This window comes from Melopsittacus undulatus, chromosome Z, assembly GCF_012275295.1.
Source record: "Melopsittacus undulatus isolate bMelUnd1 chromosome Z, bMelUnd1.mat.Z, whole genome shotgun sequence".
In the NCBI taxonomy this organism is placed as follows: domain Eukaryota; kingdom Metazoa; phylum Chordata; class Aves; order Psittaciformes; family Psittaculidae; genus Melopsittacus; species Melopsittacus undulatus.
Window position 1 is genome coordinate 50,604,345 of NC_047557.1, and position 22,586 is coordinate 50,626,930.

At 40.8% G+C, this 22,586-nt stretch overlaps 1 protein-coding gene across 1 annotated transcript in view; it reads right to left on the reverse strand.

Moving 5' to 3' along the window:
• Positions 1–20,051: 20,051 nt before the first annotated feature.
• The window catches only part of RAD23B (RAD23 homolog B, nucleotide excision repair protein), a 36,563-nt gene continuing 34,028 nt past the window's right edge, over positions 20,052–22,586 (reverse strand). The window contains exon 10 of the mRNA XM_005154891.3: positions 20,052–22,339. Within this exon, the coding sequence (XP_005154948.1) occupies positions 22,226–22,339 (114 nt within the window). The 3' untranslated portion in view covers positions 20,052–22,225. The remainder of the gene's footprint in view (positions 22,340–22,586) is intronic.

A 22,586-nucleotide genomic window follows, 5' to 3' on the forward strand; every position in this document is an offset into this window, starting at 1 on the left:
GATAACAAAGATAAGCAAAGAGGGCTAGTGAGTAATAGGCAAGCTCCAGAAAAAAAGGTGCAGAGGGAGGATGGGAGGCACTGAGACTGACACACAGCTCAGCCCAGATAATGGAACATGGAAAAGGCATCAGATGCTGGACAATATCTCAAGTTTGCCAACAAAGATAACTGCTGAAAAAGCTAGCAGTTGAAACTAGACAACACTGGCATAGTTGAAGCTATCAATACTGTTTTGTTTTACACTGGAATTCAAAAAACACCACAAATTTCCTTTTTTCCCCACATGTTTCCCCTATTTTCAAATAGTTTTAGTGCTTGAGTTCAGGTAGGGGAAGCACAGATGATATTAACATTGGTCAGGACTTGCTGCTGGGAGCAGATATGTCCTCATTACACTTTGAGAAGTAAAAAGAAAAACCACCCACCCCAGACTGTTGATAGATATGAAGAAGAAATTGCTTTCCTACAGCAGGTCAGGTTGGCATGGACACAGCAAATGGGTGATTTGACCTCAGCATTAAATTACATAGATTGCCAGCAAGGATCATGGGGCTAAGTCTCAGAAATGAAGTCCTTAGGACTTTGTCTTCTGTACTTGTCATAATGTAATCTCCCAAAAGTGTAATACCTTTGTTCGGCAGAAAACAGTTGGCAGAAGAGCAGAGGGTATTTTATTGCAACGCTGATTAGCTTCCCTGGCTTCCAACTCTGCAGATCTTTGTGACAGGACAGCTGGGTGGACCTGGGGATTCAGAGCCACTCAGAAGCCCAAAGCACCGCTGTTCTCAAAAGCAATGCTTGATTTCCAGGAAGTTAAAACCACAAAGCCTCAGATTTCCCAGAACTGTGTTTGGTACCTCCTGGTAGAAAACATCCAAATAATATTCTAAATTACTGCTACTTCCTGGAAATGTGGCATATTACTTTCTTAGTTACAGACTTCACAATATGTCCCCTTTCCCTTCGTATGCTTTAAACTGTAATCCCTGTCTATGGATTGCAAACTAATCTAACTAAGATGTCTCTTTTCTGGAAAAAAGCTTTCAGACTTTCATAGGAAGTGCAGCCTCCCAAAAGCCTCGATCCAGAAAACAGGTCTCAGATACTTAAATTTCTGTGCTCAGAGTAATCCATTACACCATTCAGTCCAACCACTTAATTGCACAGGATATTGGAAAGAAATCTCAAGCCTCCTGGAAGAATTTCATTGGCTGAGCTCTGGAACAAAAACAGCTCACAGATTTCATCTTCTACTCATCGTTAATGCATATAAACATCTCAAAGATGGGTACCAGGAGGATGGTGCCAGACTTTGCAGTGGTGCCCAGCGACAGGACGAAGAACAATGGCCATAAACAACAAAACCAGAAGTTCGCCTCAACATGAAGAAGAACTTCTTTACGCTGAGGATGTCAGAGCACAGGAGCAGGCTCCTCAGGGGGTAATGGAGTTTCCATCTCTGGAGACACTCAAAACCTGCCTGGACACGCTCCTGTGTAACCTGCTCTTGGTAGCCCTGCCTTGGCAGGGGGTTGAACTTGATGTCCAGAGGACCCTTCCAACCCTAATGATTCTATGGCTCTGTTTCATTCTAATTTTGAGACCTTAATGACCATGAGGCAATAAACATAGGACTGTTCATTCTTTTGAGGATTATACTTCATCCACACAATAAAGTTAAAATAACACAGCTTTCCACTTACAAAGCATTCACCCCAGGCTCGCAAACACAATAGTATCAGTCTGTGTGCTAAAAAGGCAAAGCACTTACCCCCAGAATGCACAGAAAATCAGTGGTGAAGGTAAGTATTGATATATCGCCAGTACTGAACCAATATCCTACCTTCTAAACTCAACAGCTCCTTGAATGCTGTGTGCTCACTAGCACACTCATACTAACTTCAAATTCAAGTGCTGCTGTACAGAAGTGTTGCTCATTACCTGTCACAGGCTACAGACAAGCGCTGAGTCCTTGAGAGCAGTGCATAGAGATGTTTCATTTCACATACAGCAACAGGTCTGAGAAGGCAAGGACAGACAGACCTGACTTCCTAAGGAGGTTCATGCAAGGGGTAATATAAACTCCCAGCTCCATGGAGCAGGCTGGAGCTCTGCTCCTGCACTAAGCACCCAGCTTCAGCAGCTGAAGTATTCTTGAATCCTGCCCTTCTCCTTACAGAAGCCACAGGAGAGAACAATGAAGACTGTATTCACATGCATGCTTTGTTCCCTCAGCTTGTGAGCTCACCTAGAGTTTTGATTTTTTTGGACCAAAACTTCTTTCTGATCTGACTTAATTTTGAAAAGGTTATCTAGCATTAAGACCCTGTTCTCCCTTCCCTCCCCTCTACCCCACCACCCACCAAAACCAACAAACAAGAAGCATGAGGAAAGGAAATCACAACAAAGGTTGTTAATGTCATTTTGGTCTGAGGTCTGTATAACAACAATATTGTCTCCATTTGGGGGGGCTATTAAAATAATTAATTGGCCAGCTAGCAGCCCTTGTGAATGAATGATTCGTGGCTTCAAGGGTTTCTCTTGTAAAAGCTCAAAATTTCATTTTTCTCTTTCTGTACAGGGCCACATCCATATCATTTGACAAAAGGTGCAAAACCTTTTGCGGATGGCTTTATTAAGGTTCAGGAAGAATTATTCATCTATTGTCAACTGCAAAAGGTCTTTTGAGCAGCAGGGTTCCCACCATTTATGCCGTTGGCTCAAAATATTCTTGAGTTTATGGACCATGAACTTTCCTTAAGCAACAATGTCAGTTTGTTTTGTAAACCTTCAATATCTTCCCTGACATAGCAGTTTCTGGAGCAAAGTTTGACCATTGCTGTATTCTAGAGGTTATTTTAATGACCTTCTCCTACCTGTTAGCCAAGGTTGCAAGGGTATACTTCCATGAACCTTTCAAGCAGTCACTCAGCAGCACTTTCACATGATGGCTATCATTAGCTGACCAGTCTTACTAACTTCAGAAGACACCAGTCCTTCTCTCTGTAATGTTAGTGACTCAGTTATGCTGTCAAATGCCCTGGACATGTACCAGTGTAACTGGGAAGAATATTTGGTCAAAGGGACACATTTGCTATTAAAACAATGATGTTTATTATGAAGGCATGCAGTTAGTGTCTTCAAACTTCTGTTCTGCTTCTCGCATTCTTACCAATGTGCTTTAGTCTGTCCTTCATGTGGCTGTGACACATCCAGGAAATGATTATGAGTTTATATGTAATTACTATTATTACTATTATTATTACTGTTAGACTTTCAACATTCAGAGACTTCAAAGATTCCAGGTGAAATGCAAGGTCTTGACATCTTGAGCCAGGCTCTAATGGAGGAACTCCAGGTTTGGAGTTACAACTAATTGCTAGCATAACTAATCGCTGTAGCCTGCAAATCTGAACACTGAAGAGCAGTCATAAACCAGGCAAAACCTTCTAGGTGAGCTGAGAGCTGGAGGCTTCAGCTGGTTTATGTCAACAAGCAGCAAGACTTAAGAGTGTTTTGTAGATCTCTCATCTCTCACACCCCTGTATCTCCTGTATCATTCATGTATGAAAGCAGCAAGTCACTATGTCACCAAAAGTTGTGAGAATAAAACTCCTATTATCAATGTAGCATTAAGAAGTAGGCATTATTTATTTTGGTTCCAGATTCACAGGGGATAGCTTCACCTAACATGCATGTAAATTCTTACAAGTTTCTTGCTTATAAACATTTATCTCATATATACATTATAATTCCCAGAAATCTTATGCATAATTCCTATTAATATAATTTTAATAATATATTTATATTAACATAATCCATAATTAATTATAATTATAATGCACAGTTTATTTTAGGTGAGGGTCCCAAGGGTCTTTGGGACCTCTGTGGTTGTACTTTTGTTGACCTTTGGCTGAACTTTTTTCTTTGTTCTCCTGTTATGGTCTTAGGTTGGCTTCTTGTCTGAATTTGTGAGGAATGGTTCCCAGTTCAATGAGCTGGATAGGCAAAGAATGTTCTTTACCCTTGGTCTTATTTCTTCTTGACATATATAAGATTTTGTCTAGTTAAAGTTCAACTTGGTGGTTTGCTTCAGCTAACAATCAGTAAAATGAATCCTCTCCTAGGCTGCTCTTTTCCTCCGAAGGCTTACTCTTACTCACTTAATGGTCCTTGTGAGGTTTGAGCCTCACAGATATTAGCCTTATTAAGATTTCTCTTAAATTATACAACCAGATCCTTGAAATGAAAACTGCCAACTAAGAAATGGGATAGAAGCCTTCTAATGCTTAAACATGGCCACATCCACCATCACATACTGCCCAAGAGTGGCTTTTCTGTACAGGGCTCCTCTCAGGTGTGCTGCTGATATTTTGCTTGTAAAGCTAGTGGCTGGTTTGGCGCAAGGCTGAGAGATGTCCACATTTTAGAAGAGGGAGCATTCAAAAGCAGATATGGAACTGGTGCCTCTTCAGTTCCTCTGCAATAGACTTTCCCCATGACCTTTCTCAAGCTATTTAATGCTGGGTCTTTTCAGGATAGTTATGGGCTTAAAGAAACAAGAACGAAGTGGTGGTTTCTGAAGCTTCTAAATACCACTGAAAAATCACACCAGACTGTCAGTCAGATGTTGAAAATCTGGCCTTTCATCTTTGCCACTTACCTTTGGTTAAAGATGGGTAATGTAGATTAATGGAGACACTATTATGCCCCAGCCTCATCATGCAACAGAGAACAAGAGTACCAGAACGAGACAGAATAATCTACTCTTGACTGAAGTGCTTAGACATGATGGAGACAAAGGCCAGAACAAGAAGAACAAAAAAGGACCCGGACCAACCAGTTTCTAGGAATGCAAGATGAAAGACTCGTTCTGACTGCCATTGAAATGAGTGGAAAGAATCCCATCAAATTTAATGGAAGTTACATGAAGGACTTGTTTGTGTTTACATTTGTGAAGCAAGAGACATGGCTGCAAACCTGCAGATAAGCCTGGGAAGTGTCAGAATCAGACATAAAGAAGGGTTCACTACAGATGGAGGGGGCAAGAACAGGATTTCTAATATGGTTAAAAAGCAGAATGCTACACCACAGGAGAGCATACTAATTTACATATAAAACTTCAATGGGAAGTAATGTAACTGATAGCAGATTCTGATGACAGAATCAGTATCCATCTCACAACTTTGGTGGAATCTAGTGCATCTGGCATTCAGGATTAATTAGGCTGAATTAGCCAAGGTATAATGCCCCTTGTCTGGGACATATGTACCTACTCTTGGAGACATATCTGTAAGCCAAATCACTTTAGTCTTCTGAATACAGAATGCATCAGTAAATATGCTGTACAAACAACCCTGAGTATTAAACAGGTTTGGTTAGCTGTTGGTCCATGTGATAATTTTACTGACCTCTCCTCCTTCCATTCCCCAGCCCCAGCCCCATGCAACTGATCTGGAGTATCACTGTGAGAAAAACAGCAGGGAGAAGGCAGATCCCTATCAAATTCAGCAGCAGACATGCACTGCCCCTTGCACACTTGGCTGGGTTCACTCAGCCTTCTTCAGACACCTGCCCAGGACCAGGAATGTCCCCTACAAATGCAGAAGTTGGCTATCCCAGAGTGATGAGTTATACGTCTGTCATGTCTTTGATGACTGACCAGGCTTCATGTTCTGGCTGGAGCGTCACCAGCCAGAAGTTAAATTCAGCCTTTCATTAATACCCAGGAAGCAATGCACAGCAAACTAATCTACTGTTTGGAGGGGTTGGGAGTGGGGAGAGGGAGAAAGAAGAAAAAAGTAAAAAGAAAAATAAAAGAAAAAAGAGCTGTTTATAGCAGGTAATGAAATTAGACTAGGAATTTCCAGAGGACATTAGTCTCATTTTCAGAATGAAGGATCAGAAGTTACATTAGGAAACACTAACCTAGAAGGAAGAGAATGAAAACAGAACAGTTCTGCATTTCATTTTGTTCAAGTGAGTAAATACTTTGAAGTCTGAGGACTTACTCATACCAATACATGCAAAACTGGGGCACTAACTTGCACTTTTCTTAACATTATTTCATTTGTAAAGTCAGTTATTACAAAAAAAAAAATCCTCATATTTAACAAAGCCACCTGCCCATACAATCACACTACCTGTATCAACAGTCACAGGAACCCCATTTCCAAATTAACTACGAAGTGTAGGCTTCTTCTGTTTTCCTTTAAAGTAGGGCTTTAATGTCCCACATATCATACAATCACAGAATCACAGAACAGTTTGTGTTGGAAGAAACATTAAAGCTCACCCAGTTCCATCCCCCCCTGTCACAGGCAGGGACATCTCCCAGTGGACCAGATTGCTCAAAGCCCTGTCTAACCTGGCCTTGAGCACTGCCAGGGATGGGGCAGCCACAGCTTCTCTGGGCAACCTGTGCCAGTGCCTCAGCACCCTCACAGTAAAGAACTTCTTCCTAATGCCTGATCTAAATCCACCCTCTTTCAGTTTAAAGCCATGACTCCTTGTTCCATCACTACTTACTCCTATAAAAAGTCTCTCCTCCGCTTCTTTGTAGGCCCCCTTTAGGTTCTTGAAGGTCTCCACAGAGCCATCTCTTTTTTTAATGTTGCTTTTTTGTCTCCTGTGTTGATGGTTGAAATCACTAAACTACATCCCAGTGACACACGCCCCTCTGGGATGAAAGGATATGAATCTGCTGATCAGTAAAACTATGATAGTCTACATCAGTGGATGCTCTAGCCTTTGCAATACCCTTTGTTGCTCTATTGCAAAAAGAAAATTGATGTTTCTGTTTGCCGGCCTTGCACACTGAACAGTGTCTGATTCCTATTAATGCCTAGCCTCCCTTACAGTGGTCTTTGGAGAGAAAAGTAGAATTTCCTAGATGGAACCTCACAGTCTTTGCTTCAGTTCCTTCTGTCCTGCAAAAGGTCTGGAAAAAAATCAAGTGTCATCTGAAACTCACACAGCAGCCGGCATGCCATAGTGAAGAGAACTGGAACATTTGTAGCACACTGCTTTTATGGGGTGCTGACAAAGCCTGCTGAGGGGTTAACGGGAAACCTGGAAGAGTTTAAAAAAGTAGCTGAAACGCAACACAGATCATTGCATGCTTTAGCTCAAAGGTAACAGCATCTTTATCAGACACTCTGAAAATAATGAAGGCCTCTTAAAAAAGCCCTACTCAGAAGGGCAGTTGGGAAAACTGAAATATCCATCAGCAAATGAAAGAGTGGCTCAATAGTGGCTTTTCATCAAGAAATTCTGGACAGCCTCAGGCCTTCTGTGTGGAGGAAAGTGTCCAAAACAGCACACAGGGAACTGATGGTGACAAGTTTATATGCCACTGAGGATTTAGGGTTCAGTTCCAGGGTTCGGGGGTTTTGCTAAGTTTCTGAAGAGAACTTTGTTTCCTAAGAAGCTCTATCAGCAAGACTGATATATTCAGATATGTTGTCATCATTTAGCCCTCTCCAATCCTCCCCCAAACCTAATCCAACAATTTGACTGGGGGAGAGGTTTGCAACCCTAGGAGGTTAAGCAGCCAAAGAGAAATGTGTCACACTGCAGAAAAGCAAAGTGCAATAGGAACCCACCCATATGCAGATAGAAACCAAAGAATTCAAAACAGAAAGAAAAAGCTTATAAACATACCAGCATAGGGAAAGTTCTACGAGAGCTCAGTGTATGTAAAGAGCCACAAACCCACATGTAACCAGACTATATTATTTCTACCACTCAAACGACTACTTGGAGGGGTTTTTTTGGCTTTTGTTATTTGGACAAGTAAAACCTACTTCCCCAGTTCAATATTTTATTGCAGTGTGAGCACTCAAATGACTAGGTCATCATAGACAACTTGACTTTTAAAACATTCATGTTCACACAATAAGTAGATTCTTAAAACAAGCTGCAGCATCTTCTGAGAAGGACCATTATCAGCCTACACCAGACCTAAAGCAGCCTAGTACCTGACTTCAGCACTGCCAAGTGCTTCACGTGAAAGCAGAGATGATGCAGGCTAACCTAGCATATAACCCAGACTGGGCTATATGTCAGTTGACCAGTTCTTTGCAAGTGATCTTGCCCTTTGCTTTAGTTACTAAAACTCCCATAAGGCTAATTTCTAATTAAACTTTTTCTAAGTTGTTTCTTGCCATGAGTGATGAAAGTACCAGTGCTGAGGTGATGACAAATGACACAGATGACAGAAATTTAGTATTAGGGGTCCACTTTAAAAACACGAAAACATTTTCCAGATAGCTAATGTTTTTCCTGAAGAAACCAAGTACTCACCAAAACTCCCACAGAGGCTGAGCTATCATTTGGGCACTGAAACCCTTTCACTTTGAACCACAAAACTCAAACTTACATTCAGGCTGAGGTGTAATTCAAGTGTTTTACACAGAGCCCCACCTACCTTGGTATCACACATGTAATCCCCTCTCTGGTTCACAGCTGCCGTAAGCAGGAACACCTACAGATCAGCTTGTTCCTCATGTGACGGAGATTTCCATGATGATAACAAGAGACTTGCAGGGGCAAGAGGAGAGCTAACGTAACAGGGTCATTTACTATACACTGTAGTGCAATATGGCTTGGGACCAACTGATACAAGTGATATGTCCATTTTTATTCAGGCACCAGCATCTTCTTCGTAAGGCAAGACCAAGATGCAACAGAGAGGAGGTCTGGAGGGTGCCAGGGTTATTTTGGACAGGGAAGTTGAGAAAAACTTCTTTTTCCCTTCTTCCCTGTAACTTTCATCAATTACACCTTCAAGTTACCACAGAGTCCCCATTGTTGTCAGATTGTTTCAAAGGTGATTACAAGTTCTTTAAGTTGTTAATATAATCAAAGATACAGAGAAAAAGGGCACCTTTCAAACAAGCTGCTGCTTCAAGGTGTATGAAAGTCTAAAAAGGAGACAAGACTATTTTCAGGCTTTCAGACTAGGTAACCTAACACTGTGAGACTTGTTCCTAATCTGTTGAAGCACATCTGGGGTCCTTCACAGCACCAAGTGCACTGTTCTCACACTTACTACTGCAGTATCAGTAATTTGCTTTCTTGGTGAGAAACCCCCTGTGCGATGTGATAGTGCCTGGACAGCATGCAGCTCTTCTGTTTGCTCTGAATACCCACCCACTGCAGGGCTTGTTTGTTGACATCACCTCTTGGTCTGCTGGAGCTCAAATCTGAACAGAGATGGTCAGTGAGGCACTCAAATTCAGACCTTCATTCAGGAGCACAGTAGAGCTCTGTCTTAGCCCGAATATTTATTTCCACTGGAAGAAGTTCTGTTTATTGGCTTTCAACACACTTGGGCACTCAGGAATGAGGTTAAGAATGTATAGGTTTGAGATAGCTCCGACTGTGTGTATTAGCAAGAGGGACAGGCTAGAGGAGCAAAGGCTCTCCTCTATCCCTCATTTTCTCACAGCTAGAAAGGTGGATGCAACTTCAGGACTGATAATGAGGGGTTTCTTTGAAGTGAAATAGCACAGACAGTTACAGCACCTCATTTGACTGCCTCCTGCCCTGTCATTCCAGAAAAGGAATTTCTCCTCCCACTTCCAATCTGCTCTTAATTGTTTACAGATTATCAGGTGACATATCCTCCGAGAAGTTTCCACATGGACATTTCTCTTCAGATTGTTATTTTTCATTGAATAAAGTGCTTTGTGGGCACGGAGACCAAAGCAGTTGACCCTTAAAGGATGAGGAGACATTTTAGCAAACATCTCCCAAGAAGCAAATGCATTACTTTTGTGGATGAAAAGGACCTTTGACCTTCTGGCTCCCAAAAGTTGTGCTAAACACTATGCTGTTTTACACCTTCTGGACTGGCAGACTGGGTCAGCCTCGTTTTTCATTGCAGACAGCTGGAATATGGAAGTTCCAAAGCACAAAAACCTGAGGTAAAGACATGACAGGAGTCACTTGCACAATGGTAAGGGGCAAAAGACTTTAATTTTCACTGCCAGCTGGTAGATAGGTAGGTAGGTAGGTAGCTATTAGGTACACTGTAGTTGTTAGGTACACTGCCAGCTGTAGGACAGATATTCACCTCTTCGCAACTTCCATCCAAAGAAATAGCCTGCTGACAAAATTAATTCTGGTTAGAAATGCCACTGTGCTCCTTCCCCCTTAATCACCAGTGTTACAAGCTGAAATTACAGATATCCCTACAAAGTAAATGAACCCACCTTGGCAATCCATCACGGCATTGTCAAGTATCAAAGGAAGCAACACGTAGCTAGACGTGAACCCTGAGCAGAAAACATTGGCTTGTGCAGCTGCATTGCTCTGCAGTCACCAGAAAGGTATGAAAACCCAAACTTTGAAACTAAATTAAAAGTTTCACACTTCAAATTAAAAGTTCCACACTTCCACACTGTGCACACATGTGGTGCAGTTGACTACCCTGTTTCTCATGCCAGAGGAGCGCTGGCATGTAATTCTTAAACAATACAGGGACTCTGCTATGCAATTTCTCTCACCTTTTGAGAACTCACCCAAGGGACTCAACAGGCTTTCTCCAGGGCAAGCCTTGGAGTCTAGATCACTGAAATCTGTATGATACTTCTGATTTACTTCATTCATTTCTTCCTAGCACAGAGTGAACAAAGTCATTAAGCTGTGCATTTGCTGATCTGCAAATAGTAAGGGCTTTTTCTAGTATCATTTTCTAAAATTACTTCAATCTGCACTTTTAGAAAATTAAAGCTTCTCAACTAGATGCTCTGTGTAAAAAAATTAAATCTGTGCAATCCAGTTTTTTTGAGAGGGCTTTTGCTTTTCATAAAGAAGATTTTCCACAAACATTAACGGATGCTTTTAGCTGGAGGAGGAGAGACGGGAATATAAGCCCACTGCAGAAGCAATGTTTCTGAAAATAAACAAATGGGAAGTTGCTTCTGTACCAGGTAAAGACCAACATAGAATTTTACAGCAATTACAGAGGTACATAGGGTATTTCTATGCCATTCAAAAATCCTTTTCTTCAACGTATGGTAATATTTCACATCATGAGATGAGAGCCAGCAGATAACTCTACTGGATTCTGCAACTTGTTTTCCTCACACATCAAAACCTAATAAATAAACTTAAGGCTAATTTAACTTCTGTTGACATCTCTGATGAATTTTTTAAAAACTGAAAGTGCCAGCCAAGCTTGCTTTCCTCATTGTCTGCCTAAAATACAGAGACACCGGGTGAAGGTGGCAGAACCGAATACTCAAATGCTCTTTAGTCAGCCTCTGCACCTGAAATAAAAAACAAAAACCCAACCCAAAAAACTCCCCCAAAACCCACAGAAATCCCCAACCAAAAACTCTAAAAACGAAAGCCAACAACAACATTGAGGATAAGCCTCCACAGAAGTTCTGTCCACACCAGAATGGTGAGGTTATATGATGGAAGCTCTTACACTTGAGACACCAGATCAGCCAGGGACCTTGAGAGATCCTCAGCCCACCCTTTTCACTTCGTCTAAAGTAGCAGCTTACAACTATTTTATTATCCTTCAAGCTGAATAGCAATGAGAACAAGATCACATAAACTTTGTTAGCAGCCTTCACAGGTATTTGCTGACAGCAGAGGGCAGGCAATAGTCCAGATTCTCAGGCCTCATTTCCAGAGTTGAATGTGCCATAGCTTGATGATTCATCCCCTGCAATCTGCACAGTATCTGCAAGCTGCCCACAAAACTGCTCCCAAATAGCAAAGGAACATCTCAAAATAATACATAAGCAAGGAGGCAAAAAAAAAAAAGTGAGGAAACCAGGAAACTAATAAAAATGCTATAAATGGAGACCTCAACTGACCACCAGAAGAACCATGAACATGCATAAGTGTATGGGACATGACAAGATGGATCCCAGAGTCCTGAGGGAATTGGCTGATGTACTTGCTAACACGCTCTCCATGATGAGAAGTCATGGAAGTCAGGCAAGGTCCCTGGTGACTGGAAGAACAGAAATATTGCACCCACTCTTCAAAAGGGTAGAATTGAAGACCCTGTGAACTGCTGGCCTGTCAGCCTCACCCTTGTGCGTGGGAAGATCATGGAACAGATCCTTCTAGGAGCCACAGGATGGCATATAGAGAAGGGGAAGTGATTTGAGACAGCCAGCATGGCTTCACTGTGGTCAAGTCCTGCCTGGCCAACCTACTGGCCTCCCATGGTGCAATGGCTGTGTCAGTGGACAAGGGAAGCTACAGGTGTCATCTGTCTGGACTTGCGTAAGGCCTCTGACCCAGTCCCCCACAACATCCTTCTCTCTAAAGTGGAGAAATATGAATTTGATGGGTAGACTGTTTCAGTGGATAAGGAATTGGCTTGATGGTCAGTTACATCTTGAGGGTAGTGGTCAGTGGCTCAGTGTCTGGAAGGAATACCAGTGATAAGTGGTGTGCTCCTCAGGGGTCTGTACTGAGATCAGTACTCTTTCATACCTTCATCAATGACATGGACAGTGGGATTGAGTGGACCACCAGCAAGTTTGCAGATGGCATCAAGCTGTGTGGTGCAGTTGACACACCAGAGTGACAGGATGCCATCTAGAGGCACCTTGACAGGCTTGAGAGTTGAGACCATGAGAACCTCATGTTCACCTCAGGTTCAACAGAGCCAACTGCAGGGTCCTGCACCTGGGTGAGGGAAACCCCCAGTATCAGTACATGCTGGGGATGATGGGATGGAGAACATCACAGAGGAGAAGGATCCAGAGGTACTGGTGGTTGAAAAGGTGGACATGAGCCAGCAATGTGTGCTTGCAGCCCAGAAACCAACTGTATTTTGTGCTGCATCAAAAGGAGCCTGACCAGCAGGTCGAGGAGGTGATCCTGCCCCTCTACTCTGCTCTCGTGAGACCCCACCTGCAGTACTGTGTCCAGCTCTGGAGTCCTCACACAGCAAAGACATGGACCTGTTGGAGTGGGTCAAGAGGATGCTGCAAAAAGTGCTCAGGGAGCTGGAGCACCTGTGTTGTGGAGACCAGCTGAGAGAGCTGGGGTTGTTCAGCCTGGAGAAGAAGAGGCTCCAGGAGGACCTTATTGCAGCCTTTCAGTTCTTAAAAGAGGCCTATAAGGAAGATGGTGAGAGACTTTTTAGCAGACCTGCTGTGACAGGACAAGGGGTAATGGTTTTAAACTGAAAAAGTGGAAATTCACACTGCGAGTAAGAAATTTTTCTACAGTGAGGGTCATAAAATACTGGCACAGGTTGCCCAGAGAGGTGATGGATGCGCCATCCCTGTGGATGCCAGGCTGGATGTGGTTCTGGGCAACCTGGTGTAGTTGATGATGTCCTTGCTCATTGCAGGTTGATGACCTTTGAAGATCTAACCCAAACTATTCTATCTATACTTGTAAATTAAAGTTATTGTAACAGCACAGTATTAGTCTCATTTGCTTTTGTTTGGTTTTAGTCCAAGTAACTAAAAAAATCTGCTTCTTTTAAGTAAATTCTGATTTCCTGTGCTCTCTTCCATTCCACTGGTCCTGGCCAAACTTCAAGCTTACAGATTTAAGTCAAAGTCAATGACTTTAAGTCAAAGAACAAAACCTCAACTCTCCTAATTTTATCTCTTCTTGGCCCCAAGCCTTTCCAAAGAAAAATAACAGAGACCAAATCAAAGAATATTTGGATATATTGTACCTCTGCTCACTCAATCAAATTTTAAATTTGAAAAAATAATGGATTCCTCTTACCCCAATATTGCTTTTTAACTGAAACGTATTCAAAAAAACAGCCCCCAAAGACCCCCGAACAAACAAATAAAACAACAAACAGCCCCCCAAACAAAAAAACCCGAAATCAACAAAAAGCCAGTCACAGGCAGACACCAAGCATTGAAAGTTCCTTTCCAGACTGGTTAAAGTTTGTAAATTTGGAAAAAAAAATAAATCAGAGTATCAAAAAGTTAGGAAAAGAAGTTTGCATGCTCTTAGAACACATAAATCAGTTTCAGTTAGTGAGGTTAGCTTCCCAAAAAGTCCCATAATGACAGTATTTCCAAAAACCTCATCCCATGTCCTTCATAATCACTACTTTTTCTGAGTACAATTGTTTGCCATTTACACTGTGTAAGCTGCTCAGATCTACCAAATAGCCTGTGTTCTGATCAAGCACAGTGCCAGACTCTAGCCTGTTCTCTCAGACAAACTCAAATGACTGTGTTTGCTACCTCTACACTCAAGCTCTCTGAAGTTTTATGTGCTCTCAGATTTACTTACTTAGATTTGGGATAAGGAGTACCATATTCTGGCATCATAAGATTACACTCAGTTTGCATGGCAAAAGTGAAGCAATTTTGATGGGGCCAAAGTCCAATCTTGATACTGCAAGCTGCACACACTTTCTGTCTATAAAAACCCTCACATAGACAGCAGAAAGGTTTCTTCGGGTACCTACCCTCTCTAGCCACCCCATCTGCATGTTAAAACTCCCTAACCTGGGACTTAAACTCTTCAGTCCCAGCAGAGCTTCACAGACTGCTATAGTAACCTGGCAAACATTTTACCTTCTCTTGCCCCAAATGCACAATGAATCACTTTGTCCCTTTCTCCCCTTTCCTCACAGTTACCTTGTAAAGCAGCCCTGGTCAGCTTTCTGTGACCTCGACCTACACTCTGTAGCTGCTAATTTGACAGCTGAACTGATCTTTCTTCATTTTCATCTCTGAAGCGTAGATCAATTTACAGTTACACAATCTAAGTGTTAACATGAAGACAAGCAACACTGTGGCTCAGGTCAGAAGTGAAGGGGGAGGAGTATTAAAATTAAGCAACCTATACCTCCATCTGATTAAGGCTATTGCATAAGAATGACCCTGCTACTGTTTCCATTAAAGAAAAATAACTCCATCCCTTCTCAGGGCACTGGAGTGCCTACAGACACACAAGAGTGGGGATCAGCAGAATCTAGTAAAAGGTAAGTATACAAAACCCTTAATTTAATTTGTCTCAGCTTTCCAAATTGCTCATTTTCTTCTCGCCATACAGCAAAACTCCCAAGAAGTTCCATAAGAAGAGGGACAAAACCCCCAATCTTCCAACACTTGTAAAACGTACTAATAGTTCCATGCAGGGTGATGAAGATGGTGTGACAGCCAGTTCAGATGGCATTTCTAATACGATAACAAGTTTCTTTACCTACAAAACAGAATCATGTAAATAACATCTTACCACTAAGATACCTATTTATGTAAGCACATACTTAATCACTCAGACATAAGGCATTTAAAGGTATTATTTGGGCACATTAAGGCTTATTAAGGCCTTGTTAATACAACATTCTAATGACAGTAGGAACTCGAGCAGTGCAGCAAGAAGGTGCAGCATCAGTGTTTTCAATTTCAAAATCTAAACACACAGAAGACAGCAGAATTCTGCCTATGAGCTAGAAGCAGCCCCATTACTCAAACCTATTTTTCATGCCACACTAGCTTCCAACACAGTACTTCTCTCTCATTAAAAACAGCACTTTGTGCCACTGACAGCATGAACACCAGATACAGTGCACCAAATGCATGACTTAAACACACTGATACAAAGTGAGGCTGGAGTAATGTGACTTTCCCCCGGAAGTCTACAGCCTTATCACTTCATGGGTGATGATCGTGGTTTTTCTCACTTGCATTCTTAGCTTTCAACTAGCCTCCCTGTTAAGCAGTGGCAGGATATACAATTCACAAGTGACAAAGCTCTTTAATAAGTTTGCAAAGCAACAGATCCTTTCTAACAACTCTGAAGTGAGCAAATTCTGAACTGAATTCAGAACACAAGGCTACCCATAACACAAAGCCAGCATTAAATGCTGTTTACAAGCCTCTCCCACAGTCATGGCAAACATTTGTATTCAGTAGTAACAGCTCTCCATTCTGCTATCCTGCATGTGAGCAAAATGACTATTGTTCCTGGCAGAGGTTGTGTTTTAGAAATATCAGTTTACCACCAATTTAAAACTGTGACCTAGGCACTGTGTGAGCACTTTAACCAGGTGTACAAAATAGCCTTCTGTGTATCTTACCTCAACATCTGTGTTCCAGTGAGCCAGCTACATCAAATTGTGAGAACTGTGAAAAACAATTTAGCTATGCACTCATTTAGCAACTATTTCTAACTGCACCTGAAAAAGTCCACGTCTGTGTTGATTTATAGTTATTTTTCACATATTCTGATAGCTTCTCATCTTAACCCTGCTGCTCTTCTAAGATTGAGTATTCCCAGTTTTTGAAGCAGCTTTCCATAGGTCAGAGTTTACAATTTAAGACACGTACTAATGGGTCACAAATTACATTCACACTCAAGAGACATAATCCCACCGGAAATAGCTGTCTAAATGAACCTCACAGCATAGCTCCATTAATATGCTGCATAATCCTGCCCTTTGCCAAAGTGAAATGTGCTGTTTTACACAGTGATACAAGCAGTATCACTATTAAATGCACACTTTAGGGGGATCACTCATTTCTGTCACTTCAAAGAATGCCCGAAGAGACTCAAAGAACAGATCAGGTCTCAACAACGTAATGTGTAGCCAGAGATAAAAATAGCTTTTTTTTTCTCCGCCTTTAAGCAGGCACACTTGCAGTTTGACTACTGAAAACTACATGTTGTTTATGAGATCTCTGCCAAGGTACAAACTGGTTTGTTTCTTTTTATTGTCTTTTTTGTTTTGTAAACTCTTTTATCGCCTCCGTTACACTGGTTTTAGAAGCCAAGTGCTAGCGCTACACAAAGAGCTACTGTCTGAAAAGGAACCCACCGTTTGTCTTTGAAGTCTCCCTGTGCATGAAGGCAAGCGCAGGGTCCTGCACCTGAGGATGGACAGCCTCCACCATGCACCAGTACAGGTTAGGGGCTGATCTGCTGGAAGGTAGCTCTATGGAGGAGGACCCAAAGACTCCTAGTCAACAGCAAGCTATGTCCATGAGCCAGCAGCTATGTGCCCTCATTGCCAAGGCAGCTAGTGGTATCCTGGGCTGCGTTAGGAAGAGCATTGCCAGCAGGTTGAGGAAGGTGATCCTTCCTCTGCTCTGTCCCAGTGAGGCCTCACCTTCAGTACTGTGTCCTGTTCTGGGCTCCCAGTATAAGACAGATACTGAGCTCCTGGAGCAAGCCCAGTGAAGAGCTACCAGAATCATTAAAGGTCTCTCATATGAGGAAAGGCTGAGGGAGCTGTGCTTGCTCAGCCTAGAAAAGGGTTGTGGGGATCTGATCAATGTGTGTAAGTAACTGTGGGGAAGGTGTCACGAGGATAGGGCCAGACTCTTCCCGGTGGTGCCAGGTGATAGGACAAAAGGCAATGCATGTAAAATAAAACACAGTAAGTTCCACCTGAACATCAGGAGCAACTTCTCTACTGTGAGGGTGACTGAGCACTGGAATAGGTTGCCCAGAGAGGTTATGGAGGGAGACTCCTTCTCTTGAAACAGTCTACAGTTGTCTGGACACAATCCTGAGTAATATGCTCTGGGTGATCCTACCTGACCAGGGAGGTTGGACTAGGTGACCTCCAGTGGTCCCTTCCAACCTCAAGCATTCCGATTCTGTGAATATAAATGTTTATCTGCTCCTAACATCTCTATCAAGATAACTCAATTGTTTGTACATAGAGTCCCACCATTAGCTGACTCTCCATTTAATCCTGCTACGCCATTTCATTCCTCTCTCCTGCACCATACTGTGTAATCCTTTCAGGCATGCCCTTTCACAAATACTGCTACCTCTTCCAGCCATAGACTGCTTCAGCTTCACCTCCCTGTAAAGGAGATCTCTGTCCCAAGTACTCAGCACTCACTGTTTTGTTTCATATCTCACCCAGAAGACTAACCATTCCATTATAAATAATTAAAAGTATGTACCTGAATTATCAATTCTACAGATACAGCCACACAGGCACTTAGGAGACACTGGCCCATTTTCTCATCCTTAGTTGCTGCACATTTAGAGTCAAATACTTCCTATTACAAGGACAGCAATGAATCCTTCCCCTGTGATGGCACACAGAGCTGCTTTTTGGAATATCTGAGTATCTGGTTACTCCAAGCCTATTACATCTTAAAATCTGTATCTCAGGCAACAAGAATTTCAAGGATGCTGCTCCTTGCCTGCTGCAGCACGCAGTACTCACATTAATGTGTTGAGCTGTATCAAAATAGATGTGTACCTATTTTGAAAGCAAAAAACTTTGTATTCTGGGTCTCTAGGCACAGCTGCATTGGTACATGCAACACAAATCCTTTACTTTAGTATTATTTTTACCACTAGTCTCTCAGAAAGCAAGCATATACCAGATACTCTCTGTAAAACTTCCCTGGGGAAAATGCCAAAGCAAAGAGATAAGTGGCAATAAGTATCTTCAGAATCTACTACTATTTTTCCACACTGCTACTATTATTGATGAATATGCATTTGTCTTTATTAATTTCATTGAAGTCTGGACAGGAAGCATTACAGATGTTTGTTTCTCCATAAAATGTGCTTTGGTTAACTAAAGTGAAATTACATAATTAATATTTTTTTCTTGCCTAGCCAGTAAGTACTTCTCTCTATCAGGAGACAGGAAAGCCACTGAGTGCTAATAAGAACCCAAGAAGGTCAATGTCCTTTTTTAACTCACAGGTCATATGTCATAGTATAAATACGGCACTGGCACCTGACAATTAGAAGTCAGCAGTATCAGCTATAGCCTGCTGCAAACTCCATGGCCGTAAACTCCAACCCATCAGCAACACTGATCAATCATATATTTTGTGGTAATTTACTAATTATATTATTCCTATACATTACTTCATCACAGGTGGAATAAATCTACTTTTCTGGATGGTTTAGTGAAATAAAAAAATTCTACACTTTGTGGCTTCATAACCATGTAGCTGTAGTTTCAAAATTACATATTTCAAAAAATATTATGTTGAATACTTTGTTCACATGCCAAACCACAAAAAAAGAACTGAAAATACTACTGACAAAATTGTTCTCTCTTCAATTCCACCTTATTGTTTCCATAGAATAATATAGTATTTTGAAGTGCAGAAACTCTAGGTCAGTTTTGAGCACAAACAAAGCTGGATTTGAAAGAAAACAGTAAGAAAATGTAAACATTAACATGCCTGCCTCTAAACATCTGTAAAACAAACTGAAAGACAAAGTGTAAACACAGGTGACAGATCTGCTTGCTTTTGAGGACTTGGCTTTGTGTCTCCCAGTTTCACTCATTCGCGTGTGTTCTTGAAGGAAAGCTCAATGAGACACTCTAAAATCAGAGCCATAGTTTGATTTTTTGATTATCCCACCTTCCTAAAAAGTTTTCTTACTGTGCTAAGAATAAAGCATATCATCAATCCCATTGCTTGGGTTTTAGCTAGATTCTTAAAATGATTCTCGAAAAGGAGTAAGGAACCATACCATTAAAATTCAGCTGTGTAGAGGATATAATAGGCAGCTATAGAATTAATATGACTTCAAAGTAGCTTTTTTAAATTAATGTGGCAACTAAAAGTGCATCATGAATAGCTTTTCAAGGAAGGAGATATTTATAAGTTTTACAAGAAAGTAAGGCCTCCAGTACCAAAACACAGGAAGAAATACTTTATTTTTGTAGCTACTGTTCCCAAAGCCCTGAGGAAACTGCTCCCCAAATCGTTAAGAGATCTGCAGCAAACAAGCTAAAAACACTCTGTGCTCACAATTCCTAGTAATACTTGGTAGAAAACAAGGCACAGCATATCTAGGCAACTTGTTCAGATCGCACCTTCTCAACACTATACAAGTGCCATGTATTTTTTCCCTTTTGGCAGCAACTACAAAGAGAGAAATCATTCTCCCTGGCAAGTATCCCACTATTGAACAGATTGAACTGTTTTTGCTAGCATGTAAGTTTAGGCACCTGATGCTCATCAGAAGTTGCATAAACTTCATCTCACTGGTGAAAAATGGGAACAGAATTACTAGTGAGGCTTCAACCACAGCAGCTATAAACCTTTGTCATTCAGCACATGAACTTACAAATCACCAAAGCTACCAGCATTTTACAAAGATCAAGCTCAACAGTCTTTAATTCAAATATATTTCAGAATCAAAATTGGAGGGAGCCCACTGAAACACCCACAGACATTCGTGCTTTACTCTCCATACTTCTAGAGAAGGAATGGTTATTTCTGATAACAATTTGATCAGCACAGAAGAGTCCCACAAACAAAAAAACTTTTGCTTAGCTATTAGCTATGTAGCAAAGTACATTCAAGAAGTTCTTGTATCAATTTGGCATTTTTCAAGTACCTGGCAGTTGGTCCTTTTACTTATAACACCTTTTTGCCTGCCCAGCATTAAAACAAAATTAATCTCTTCCAGTCCATAAATATACTGAGAATCCTAATTAGCAGAAATCTACTGGTTGATTCAGGTATTAATGTTAACTTCTCTAAAATCAAAGCATTATGAAAGACTTAATTTTCTATTTAGTGATATGATACCTTCTACTGATAGATTTGGGTTGTACTACTGACTACTTAGACATTACATACCTATGAAATTTTAAAAGAATAAAATCTGAATTACTGAAACACTATCTAGAAAAAACATCACAAATGTCTAAGGATAGAAAGAAAAAGTAAAAGGCTTTAATACATTTCACTATTTTGTGCAGATAATTATTTAACAGACTACAGACAACAATGAAGAAACAAATACAGACATTTCAGCATTTTTCATCTTCTTTTCTCAAGACACTTGGACTTGTACTTTGAGCATAAGTAGCAGTTAAGTAGTTAATCCACTGATACATAACCTAAGCAGAAAATAATTATTTAGTTATACCACTAAATGGTTAATATCATTAGTGGTACAACATCTCTGTGCTGTACCACTAATACTTTCGTGGTTACTGTAGAGATAAATCTGTAATCCAGGTAACTGGAGTACAACAGTAAAACCACAAAATATCCCCAAGCTGTGTTTAAGAAATATTGCAGATAATAGCTTTAGATTAAACTAGAATTTGTTTTCATTGTTAGCATTGCAATGACGGGCAAAATTGTCTCCAAAATTCAATGTATTAGAAGGAAGATTCTTACATTTTATGATGACTGAACAAAATATATGACAAGTAGGTACCAAGAGGTAAGATTCAAAACTCTGTAACTAGAGCTTATTTTCAATTAAAGGTATTAATGAGTGCAGATTTTTTTGGGCTGGAATAGATTGACTGTTCGCTTGATACCTCCAGTAATGAAGCTATCTTCCTCATAAAGTGACTAAATCCAAGAAAGTCTTTACTGAACAGAAATAGCTTGAGCATTACAACCTACTCAAGAGCAACAGAATGCAAATATCTTCCTATGCTTACAACTGTATTGTAAAAGCTGGTTGAACAAAAATGAAGCTTGCATTTTGTTTGCTGGCAGAAAAAAAGAATATTCAATTCACAAGAGTGCATATAACAAAACCAAACATGCAATTACTTGTTTTGAAAACTTTTACTGCAACATAACATTGAGGTGAATAGTAGTTCTGCAAAACAAAAGATGTAAACAGGATAGTAATTTTACCTGTATGCATATAGCTTCTCAGATCATTTGAGAGGGGCAAAGAAGGGTGTGGTGTTTCTCAATGATCAAGACACTTTTAATTGAAATGGGTTTTCATTTGGAAAAAAAGCCAACATTACTTTAATCCAGCATTAAGCGAATACTGTGTTTCTTGCACTGCCTTAAAAGACCTTAAAAGCAAAATAACTACCTATTATTTTGGCATTCATGTTTACATTTGCTCAATCTTTTAGATTTCACACAGCTGCTATCCAGTGTTGCCACAAAATACAGATTGTAGAACCTAGTAGCACAGGCTACTTCCCATACCAATACTAAGTAGAAAGGAACATGAAGCAGGGCATTACACTACATTGCTGGAACTAGTACACGGTAAGAATGAACACCTAGAAAAAGTCAACCTACAGTTTAGAGAGGAAAATAATTGTCTGCAGGAGCTGATTTTTGGTTGTATATTATTTTTAATTTTGCATCTGCTAATTTAAAGCAGACACATTTGCTGCTTTCTTTGTTCTGCTGCCTATATTATCTTCTTTGCCCCTCCCCACATACCATACACCAAGCATTATGAATGTAAGCCCAAAATCCCAGACAATCGAGTGAGCAAATTTAGTGTAATGCACTGGTGTGAGATGTGAAACAAGAAAGTGTCTCTCAATCTTCATCAAAGTTCTGTTGTAGAAGAAAGTTGGCAGCCAAGTTTTCATTCTTCTCGCAAGCAAAATACGCCTGTATCACAAGTCCTTCAGGAAATCCTAATGCCTTTAACTGAAGAAAAGAAACACACTTAGAAAATACATTTTGTATATTAAGCTTTTTTATATGTCTAGTATCTTGATATGCAGCTTCAGCAATTACTACCTTCTTGAAACAAAAATTGCTGCCTAGCTCAATACATACAGGCTTTTGTGAGTAAAGAATAAGAAAGTGTTGCCTCTGCGAACAGAATTCTCACTTGAAAAAGTGATTTGAATTGAGTCGAGTGAAGCAACATAAAATGTACCACTTACTTCAC